Here is a 10,361-nt window from a genome sequence, read left to right as displayed (position 1 = left end):
ACACCCGAGGTGGTAGGAAATGAACAACGAGGCATGAACACGCCTTAGAAGAGACCCTGCTTCCTACACATCAATTAATCAGGTCCTTGCTGGGGGCAGACAAGCCCCCATGGGCGCTGACAAGCCCCCATGGGCACTGGCAGCTCCTTTTCCAGCTCTCCAGCGTTGTGGGGACCGAGCAGCCTCCACCGTGCTCCTCTGGGGCCAGGACAGTGGATGCTTTAATTAGAAAAACTCCATTTTTCTGTGCGTCTCTGGAGGGAAGTTTGAGCTGCTCTGGGGAGGCAGCGTGGCAGCACCTCTCCCTCGCTTGTCCCCACAGATGCCGCATCCCATCTCATGGGGAGAAACGGATGGCCCCAAGCCCCCAGGAGCAGAGCCAAAACGGCCACAGCAGCTGCTGCCCGCACCCTGGGCAGGAGAGCTGGGGCCGGCGGCGGTTGGAGGAGAGAGCAGCTCTGTTAACCAGGCACCTAACCGCCCACAGGTCACTCACACACCATGACGGAGCCTCTTCATGCTGGCAGGTACCAGTGCTGCTTCTCTGGGAAGGGAACCATTGGTGCCACCGCCTCCGCTCTGCCTGTCCTGTGGCGCAGGGCAGCAGGGACATACCAATGCTCTCAAGGGGCAGGTTTTGATCTCCGTCACATCCAGGGCTGCAGGGACACCACTGCAGCTTAAGGACATGATTGTGGAAGCGAGTGGCTTTGGTCGCAGGGCCCGGTGTAACACCTCCCACAGGTTCATCTCCACACATACAGGAGAGAAGGGGAAAAAAAAGTCAAAGTGCTCTGCCCTTTGAGCTTGGCTCACATCAGCAAACAGCCACCCTGCTGCCCCAGCACCAGCCAGGGACAGCCCTGCCCAGCTGTGGGCAAAGCCCCGGGGGATGCTCCGTGCTGGGAGCATGGTCCAAAGTCAGGGTGGCCGTGCAGAGCCCAGCTCCGGTCTGCGTCTCCATTTACACTGAGGAAGCACCCGCCTCACATTCGTTTTACCGGGTGAAATGTGACCGTCTGCAGATGCCGCGTCAGCCTGGTCAGCAGCAAGAAGGTGCAGGCAGCCGAGCCAGGGCTCTCCACGTCAACCCCCAGGCACGCACCGGGGACTGTTGCAGGCATTTCTTTCAGGTGCATGTTAAAGTGCTGCTTTACTACAGTTTTAAGTACAGAGTATTGGATCCAAGAAATAAAAAAACAAGCAGCACTTTGCGATTCATCCCTTCCAATGTTTTAATAGTAAGTAAGCGATACCCAGCCCTGCTGCATGACTCCTCGCAGGGCATGGAGCACAGCCAGACTGAAACTACCAAATGCTTTTTTCCTAGGTGTCCTGGAGGAGAAATGCATCAGTCCTCTGATGAAGAGAGCCAGGGTGGAGAAAGAGGTTCTGCTTCCTGGAGAGGTTTTCCCTTCAGATTAAGCTACTTGTCACCTCATCTCCCCCTATGTCTGAGGAAGCAGAGCCCTGAACCCACCCAGGGTGAGCATGAAGACTCAAACCCCCAGAGCAGGGAGGAAGAAGCTGCTGCCTCCATCCTGCACAGAGTAAAGTCCTTCAGACAGCGCCCTTCAGTTCCCAGGTGCTGGCGTTCACCACAAGACCATCCTTGTAGTGCCAAGAGGCTATGGAAGGAACCATGTCCAGCAGCTTCTGAACCTGCAGCACAGAACATTAGTGCAACACAGCCACAGGGATGGGCACAGGGCACCAGAGCTTCTGCCAGCTGCTCTGCAGAGCCCGTCAGCTCTGTCCTTGCCTCCTGCTCAGCCTGCAGCTAGAGACCAAAGCTGGAGGGCTTGGAGAAAGGGAGAAGGGCACGCAATGGAAACCTGAAATACAGGTCCTCAGGATTAAAGGGCAGCTCTAGGCAGAGCCAGATCCATGGGCTCCAAGCTGGTGGGAGGTGAATTAGCTCCTACAGCAATAGCTGCCTCCAACAGCCTTCCTGCCACAGGACTCCTGTGCCCAGACCCTGATACACACAGAGTTGAGTGACCCACCTTCCCTTCTCTGCTAGAACTCTCTCCTCTCACATGGAGGTGGTTTCACCTGCAGAAGGGTGAAGTCCCTCTTGAACAGCTTTTCAGAGCTGCTTCACCCACTTCAAGCCAAGCCTAGATGTTTCAGCACAAGCCCTGAGACCCAGCTGGATTTGGTGGCAACATCCTGCTCTCCAGCAGCTTAATGTTGTTCACAGAAGGTTTCTGGCTGTGCTTTCCACCCAGAAAACACGGCCAGGAGCTCCACCACTTTTCTACAGGGCCTTAAGACGTTACAGGAAAAAGTCTATACTTTTTGCAACAGCATCTTATGGGGAGACGAGGGGTAAGGCAAGAAGTACAAAGGCAGAAGTGCAATTTATTGACAAGTTTCTGAAGTGAAACTCTCAGCATCCTTGCTCCTCTTGGTTTGGATGGCTGAGCTCTACTGAGACACCTCCACCCACCAACTCAGGGCTGTGTAGTGCTTCATCTTCAGAAATCAAAGTCTCGCTTCTCCTCTGAGAAGTCATCTAGTTCATCCTGACTAGTCTCAGAATGCGGATCTGGCATTACCTAGGAGGAAGTCAATAGCCATCTGTTAATGGTGCTACATCCTAAACCTCAGCTCTTTGCACCAAAGTTTGGCTGAAGCTTTTTACAGCAGCTTACTATTTTGTTCTTATTTTGAAAAATTTTGCTGCTCTATCAAGCTGTTAAGGCCAGCTTGACTCTAACAGGACCCTCAGAGACCAGACCAAGTCCTCCTGTTCTTTACAGCATCCCTCCATCTCACACAAAAATCAGCCAAGCCTACAGGCTCAGACACCAGACATAGGAAAGAACAGCTGGAGTGGCAGAACTCATGTTGCCTGGAACAGCAACAAGCCAGGAGTGCTCTGAAGAGCTGTTCCTGCTGGCATCCAGCCCCTCAGGCAGGTGCTGGTGTATAGGAGAGCTTCCTCCACACCCTTGTGCAGGAACATTCCACAGACCCTGTTCTGGGCAAAGGACTAAAACAGGCATTTTCCCCCTGCTGATGCAGTTCACACCTAGACCAAGCTCTGAGGTCTGCCAAACTGCTAAGCCTCTCCCCTGATGTTTCCCTATCTGTGAGACTGAGGCCAGGACCGGCCATGGCATCTGTGACAGTCCTGGGACTCTCTCAACTGCTAGCTGGTCTCCTATCCTTTCATTCCATAAGTTTGCAAGCAGGAGAAAGGTCAAGCAATCCAAATGCAACCTGAGCATGGTTATCAGCCAAGTAGGAGGCTTCCATTCATAGTGATGAGCTAGCTCAGCTCCAAAGGAGGAAACTTCTCCACATTTGGTATTCATATCAGCAACTGCAGCAACTCCAGCTGATGCCAGTTTAAATTCCAGCAACAAGATGCTATCAAGGCATCTATATCTGTTGTGCAACTCACCAGCTGGCAACCCAGGGCTTTTACAGACCTTTGAAAGCAACTGGAACAAGCTGTAAGAGCCACTCTAGTCATGTAGATGTCTCTTCCAAAAACCCATTTCAGCATCCTTAAAGCCTGTGCTTCATCCCAGCATGCAACAGCTTCGTATTTCAGACCAGAAGCAGCAAGACCTCACGTACCTCACCAGAAAAGTATTTCTCCATGATGTCCAGCGCAGCTCGGTAGATCATGATGTTGTCATGGGTTTGCAAGTCTTCAATTTTCTGCAGACCACCGAGCTCTTCCACAAGCAGACACAACCTATCCACCTCCCCCAGCTGCTTGGCCGCCTGTAACATCAGATAAGCAAGCAGGAAAATACAACCTTGTATCAGTAACAGGCCTGACATGGTCTTTGACTTGTAGATCAGGGTCTTGCAGTAAAGCAGAAGTTACATTTACAGTCCCTACCTGACCCCAGGGATGCGACTCCTCTGTCTATAAAACATCAGTCCCTGCTGGAATCGCTGCACAGTGGTTCAACTGCCAGCCAGACCCTTCTCAGGCACATCCACACACAGAGAAGCAGCAGGTGTGACCTGCCACCCGCTATGTCATTTGCAAGAGACATTTGACTGGTTCAAAGTTTCTACAAGGCTTTCAAGGAGAGGTGCACAGACATCAGCTGGCAGGGGTCAGTGACCCCAGGACCACCTGATCTCTCTGCTGTTTTATTTCACCTCTGTCCATCTTGAGGATTACAACATCTCCTTTACAGGGGATGAGGAACACTTTGGGAGTGTAATCCTGTCAAGCCCTTTGGACGACCCAAGGGTGTCCAAGAACAAGTTAGTCTACCTCTTACTCGTGCAATATCAGCATCTGCTGTTCTGACCACACAGCATGAGTGTTCAGCTCACACCTTGCTGCTCCTTTGGAGAAGGCGCGCAAGAGACAGGAGATCTTACCAGGAAGAGATTTGAAATGGTATCCAGGATGATCAGGATAGTTTTGTTGTCTTTGCTTAAGAGCAGGTTGAGCAGAGGGTTGAGGACTCCAGACTGGACGAGCTCCACCACTTGTTCCACAGTGCCTCCCGTTACAAAGTTGGCCACTGCCCACACAGCCTCTTTCTGAGCTTTGAAGTCCCCCTGGAAGAGCAGCGCAGTGAACGCACTGCCAAGCTTCAGCATGCCCCTAAGAGCAGTGTGGGGTGAGGATAACCATTTCCCTTGCATCCAGTTTGGGCTGACTCACCTTCCCCAGCACTTTGAGTGATGGGAGGACACCTGGCAGAGCTGCCAAGAGCAGCTCCAAGCCACGCTTTCGTGAAGCCTACTGACCAGCCTGAGCACCCAGGCTGTTCCACAGATCTCAACAGCTTTGAAGCAGATTGCTCAGGTGGGCACACATCAAGTCCTTCACAAATGGGGCATCATGACCTCACAAACCTCAGCATTGCTTCTGCAGCAGCTCTGTGCAGCACCATACCCATCCCTTACCTTATTGAGCAGCTCCACCAGAGGTGGCAATAACCCACAGGTGATGAGCTGCTGGATCTGCTGGCAAGGCCCTGCTGCGATGTTACTGAGCAGCCACGCAGCTTCCTTCTGTATACTTGGCTTTGCATGCTGCAGGAGATGGGGCAGGACACCCAACACACCGGCATCAATAGCTGCCTGGGTCTGCTCATCAGTCCCGGTGACTACATTCCCAATGGCACGGAGAGCTGGGGTCTAGACAGATGAGAGATGAGGAGAGTCCTCACTTTAAGGGATACTTGCCAGAAAGTCCAGCAATATCCCTCAATAAGTGCTTGATCCTTCAAATAAGGAGAGCATTGGGGGGCTATTACTGTTTTACAGATCCATCATCCTCCTATTTTGTTCTAGTCTGCTGGTCACAGCAAGCTGGAACAGAGCTGTGGTTTGATACCAACCCAGTAGCACTGCAGTCTGAGGAGAGAGCAGACCACACTTGCCACATAGAACAAGATGTACTTTCCCTCTCCTCAGATGTTCCTACATTAAGGGACTAGAGGATGGAGATTGCTGATTGTTTCCTACCATAACCACTGCCTCTGGTCTGCCCATGAGTTCCACCAGCCTTGGAAGGATCCCTGTATCCACCACAATCTGGATGCGATCATTGGAGCCATCAGTCAGATAGGAAATAGCCCAGCAGGAGTCAGAAATTACATCCCTGTCCTCATGTTCTATGAGGCAGACAAGGACGGGCAGAATCTTTTTCACAGCATCCAAGGGAGGGTAGGGGTTCTTGTTCCTGCAGAGGTTTGATAGTGTCCATGTGACGTTCCTCAGGATTGGAACCTGAAACAAAGGAGGTTTCAGAATCTCACTGCAGTGAGAAGTGAAGATGCAGCATGCTGGTCCCTACAGCTCAGAGATGTGATCCTGTAGCCAGCAGCAGCCTTAAGGGCTGACACTAATTTGAAGAAAGGAGATGAAACAGGTAAGAGACTAGAACAGTCGATTGACACCCTCCCTCCCCAATATTAAATGCCAATAACTTCAGCTCTAGTGGTGTGACAAGCTGCTGTGACTAACAAAGGTACCAAACAGCTTATTTGCTGGGGCCTTGGACAAATAACAGAGCATTCCTCAGACACTATCAGGAATTTGGTTTTTTAACCAGCATTAATAATTATAAGCAGCTCATTGCTTTAGAGTAGGGCACCTCGAGGATTTGATTAAGTTGCATCATTCAGCATGTTCATCCCAGTAAGGATGCTCTCAGGACCAGCAGAGCTACATTCAGAGCATTGCAGCTACCAGCATGTATATATATGAACCGGTGTTTTGTCATGTTTCTTTCTTAGAAGAGGCAAAGGTAAGTGGGAGCAAGGAACAGAGCAGCCAGAAAAGTTGTGATTTAAAATCTTGCAATAAGGAAGAAGGTCTGGAGGTGGTTTTCTTAACACCAGCCTGAGAGGCCATACGTATGGCCGCAGAAACCATACAGCTTCCACCACACCGAGGGATGGGGAACCTGGAGAACTTGGTACCACTGCTTCAGCCCCTGAGAGTTTCCCATCCACCTTAAGTTTCTCCGAGGAGTTCTTCCTTCCCTAGAAACCAAGAAAGCTTTGGGGCAGGCACCACTGCTTTAGGGTAGAGATAAGCCACAAATCCACCAGTTTTGAGCTCCTCAAAACAGCAGGAAGAAGCTTGAAGGGCAAGTTCAGCCCTTCCACATGTATATGCAAGTCTACCTTGCACCAGTCTGATTGTGCTCAGCTCAAGTGGTCAAAGCCAGATAGGAAAGCTAAGACTAAACATCACATTGCCTTGAAAACTGCTTGGCATCCCCAGTTTCAAGGCTAGCCAAGAGGCAGGGTCAATAGAAGAAGTTCAGGACAGAGTCTCATTCAATTAAACCACTTGCTGGTAGACCACCATTCACCCATTACCCCAGTGATTAATAAAATGAGGGTTATTTACTGGAGTTACAGGTGACACCAGAGCCAGCAAGGGAGGAATCACATTGCAATTGATAACAGCATCTCTGAAGAGGGGACCATCACCTGTATGGATGAAAAAGGGTATATTGCATCTGCCCAAGTCACAAGACAGGCAAACAGCAATGAGACCCACGGGCACAGGCCAGGCCCGGGCTCACTCACCACTCACACACCATTAGGTATTTTCAGGAGAGGATTTACTGGGTTGACTGGAGAGCCATCATGGCCAGCTTGTGACAGGGTAACCAGACATGACCCCTTCTGTTCTCCCTACTGACAACACCAGCAGGTTAGACCATCCCAGCAGGATGGAGTCTTATGCTTGGCTTTGGCTAAAATCCTCTTGCAGAACCAACATAGGGTCTTCCAAGGCTGCCAGGCCACATGAAGGAACTGAAGGGTTCAGGGGTTCAACAGGGGCAGCAGCTTGGAGATAAAGTTGCAGGGAAACAAAACTATCTCCAGAAGCATCAGTATTTTTGGCTCCCTGGCGCTGGCTTGGGCAGTGACCCTCTGCACACCCCAAGCCCAGGCCCAGAGACCTCTGCTCACCTGCAATGTTGCCCAGCGCCCACACAGCCTGCTCACTGACATGCATATGTGGGGACTGAGACCTCTGCTCACCTGCAATGTTGCCCAGTGCCCACACAGCCTGCTCACTGACGTGCATATGTGGGGAGGACAGGAGGGAGACAAAGGCTGGGACAGCACCTTCGTCCACCACCGCCTTGGTGTGAACAGAGGTGCCCGAGGCGATGTTAGTCAGTGCCCAGGCTGCTTCGAACTGCAGAGAAGTGTTGTCAGCATAGGTCAGGAATTCAACCAGCCTGGGGATGATGCCCAGATTGATGATCTGATTGAAAGGGGGGTTCTGTGTGGACAACATTCTCCTGCAAGAGAGGACATAGCACAGTCAGTGTGGTGCCATGATAGACCATAACCCTGTGGCCAGGTACAAGGTTGCAGGGAAGCAGCACCTATAAGAGATGTTTCATGGTGTGTTCAGCATCCCATGTCAGCAAACCCTTGGGCAGAGGAGCTGTCAGAGAGGCTTCTGCAGGAGACATCTCAGAAGATGCACTCTAACAGAAACCCTTGCTTCAGCAACACTTCACACATCCATTTGGGACCATGACACCATTATTCCACGCTCCCCACCTTGCAGGGGTTTGAGACAGTGAAACATCAACATCTGCAGTCAGTTCAAGCCTGCCTCTGCTGCTCCCCAGCTCAGGAGCCCTGGCCAGCCCCACACAGGCCAAGGCTCACTTTTAAAATGAGGTTTCTCAGACTGCTTCCCCAGCTAAAATCCAGAATCACCAACTCCCCACTGCTGTTTGCTGCCTCACATCAGTGCAGAAACACATGCAGCTGCCAGGGAGGTGGGGTCAGGGCATTGGTTGTGTTAAAAAAAAAGCCAGAAAAATAGACAGATCAATTCCCAGGCTGGTTCACTCAGCAGCTGGGAGCACAGAGGTGTGAACCCATGGCTTGGAGCTGTGTTGGTGCTGACACTGGTACCCCACCACAGCACGATGCCATCAGGGTCCCCCAGGCATGGGGAGGCTGAAAGTCAACTCTGCACAGCACATTAGGGAGCAAGTCACAACTTGCCCCTTTAGAAAGGGTCTGCTCTGGCCAACCTCCAGTTAAGCCCTTGGAATCTAAGCTTTTGATCTGCTCACTGTGAGCAGATGTCCTCACAGCCACTGGGAACAGCACTGGTCCCCCTCTGCATGGGCAGATTCCTTGGCTGGCTTGAGCTGTCACATCAGCAAGCACCTGCAGCAATGCAGCCTCTTCTGGACCCTCAGGAGACATCCCTGCTGCCACCTGGGTGACAACACCCTCTGATCTTTTCTCCCCCACCCAGGTGGGGACAGTCCTGCTCAGCAGTAACCCTTAGAAAGCCACACTCTCCAGCCCTTGTTCTGCCCAAGCCTTTGGCACTTGATTTCTTATGGAATCCAAGATGGTCCCTGCTCCAGCACAGGCACAGTGAGGGATCAGCTCCAGGAGCCACAGCCAACCCCTTGGTTGGGTTCAACCACTCAGGTCCCTGCCACAGGCACTGCAGGTAAAGCCAGGCAAGGCACACTGGGCACAAAACAGGCACCAGCTGAGGTCCCTCAGGGCAGTTCAGACTGCCAGGCTCCTTCCCCCTTTGTCATCTCTTCAGAGAGCTCTTCAAAGAGGAGGAAATGCCTTCTGCCACCAGGACCCACCAGCTCCATTGGTCACCTCCCTCCCAGCACAGGGCAGCCTGGCAGCATACCTGATGGCCTGCGTAGCCTGCAGCTGTAGCTCAGGGTTGCTCCTATTCACAGCCTCAACGATTTCATCCAAGGACAGCTGAATAATCTGTCACAGCAAACAATTCAGAGTCAGACAGCAAGCCAGGACTCCCTCCAGTTTAATCTCCACAGTCAATCAGCTGTCTAGACCCAAGTCAGTCACCACTTTGTATCTAAGCAGTGTCTACTCTTTATTCAATGCAGTTTCGAGATGAGGCAGAGAATCCACAAAAGCCTTTGAGGCAACCAATCCTTATAATCAAGCACAGAAGGAGTCACTGACACACCATAATGGGCCTCTGAGCTCAGTAATTACCCCTTGCTGCACAGGGAGACAGAGAGGAGCTTCGCCAGCTCCCAGTGAGCTGGAGCACCAGCCTGTTCTACCTGCCATCGAGGGAAGCCACAGAGGACATCACCCCCCTGCAGAATAACACAGAAGGTGAGAGAGAGTAAACCCCTCCCCAGCACCAGGCACAGTGATCAGGAATGGCACTGGCTGTTTCACCTGAGCAGGACAGGGTAGGGGTCCAAGTAGTAGATGATACCTACTGCAGAAGTTGCAGCACCAATCCAGCCCAGGGGCAGAGCATCCAGTACTCACCTCATTTCTTTTGCCTTCTCCCAGAGAGAGTGTCTCATCCAGCAAACTATTTGCAATATTCCGGCGCTTCAGGATCTGCTCATCCTTCCTGGCCTTCCGCAGCTCAATGCTCACCTCCATTCTCTGCCTCCGCATGGCCTGGAGTGGGGGGAAGGGCACCATCCCATCAATGTCTGCATCACCCACTTCCCCCAAGGAGCTCGGCTCTACTCTCCTCTACAACCCTCTGCCCCAAGTTTCCTACAGAAGAGGCACAGAGAATCATCATCTGCTCTCAGGCAGCCCAGAGGGTTATGTAGGAGATGGGACAGAGCGAAGCCTCTCAGTGCCCCCAGAGACATGGGCTGCTGCATGAACCTACAACCAGTAGGTGTTTAAGCAGATTTTCTGAACTGGAAAGGCAAACCCTCATCTTGACTGGTTTAAAGCAAGCTGACAGAGCCCACAGTCCAACATCCCATACAAGCTCCCTCTCCAGAGATAACTGCCACAGGGAGCCTGGCAGGCTGGGGTTGAGCCACCTCCCTTCCCCAGCACAGCAAAGTGCCTCCCAAAACTCACTTGCCCCTTGCCTGTGCCATCAACTGCAGC

General features: G+C 52.0%; 1 protein-coding gene across 1 annotated transcript; it reads right to left on the bottom strand.

Annotated features, from left to right (window-relative positions):
• Nucleotides 1-1,560: 1,560 nt before the first annotated feature.
• Nucleotides 1,561-9,905, bottom strand: LOC104489697 (importin subunit alpha-5-like). The gene is made up of 10 exons (XM_010131890.1): nucleotides 9,771-9,905; nucleotides 9,276-9,278; nucleotides 9,148-9,233; nucleotides 7,497-7,762; nucleotides 6,871-6,935; nucleotides 5,458-5,745; nucleotides 4,894-5,127; nucleotides 4,360-4,542; nucleotides 3,592-3,741; nucleotides 1,561-1,662 (listed from the first exon to the last, which is right to left on the bottom strand). The coding sequence occupies exons 1-10, from the start codon at nucleotides 9,903-9,905 to the stop codon at nucleotides 1,561-1,563; spliced, it is 1,512 nt and encodes a 503-aa protein (XP_010130192.1).
• Between the last annotated feature and the right edge of the window lie 456 nt (nucleotides 9,906-10,361).

The sequence above is a fragment of the Buceros rhinoceros genome, unplaced genomic scaffold (assembly GCF_000710305.1).
Source record: "Buceros rhinoceros silvestris isolate BGI_N320 unplaced genomic scaffold, ASM71030v1 scaffold4772, whole genome shotgun sequence".
Classification (NCBI taxonomy): domain Eukaryota; kingdom Metazoa; phylum Chordata; class Aves; order Bucerotiformes; family Bucerotidae; genus Buceros; species Buceros rhinoceros.
The sequence above is the reverse complement of the archived record's forward strand: the minus strand, read 5'-3'. Positions and strand labels throughout refer to the sequence as shown.

Bases quoted from the DNA above. Each gene is read 5' to 3' on its own strand.
- LOC104489697 (XM_010131890.1), bottom strand. From the start codon at position 9,905: ATGCGGAGGCAGAGAATGGAGGTGAGCATTGAGCTGCGGAAGGCCAGG. The intron at 5,746-6,870 runs GTGTCACCTGTA...CACTGCAGTGAG, and splicing joins TTCCTCCCTTGCTGGCTCTG to ATTCTGAAACCTCCTTTGTT. The intron at 4,543-4,893 runs GTAAGGGATGGG...CTGCTCTTCCAG, and splicing joins TGGTGGAGCTGCTCAATAAG to GGGGACTTCAAAGCTCAGAA.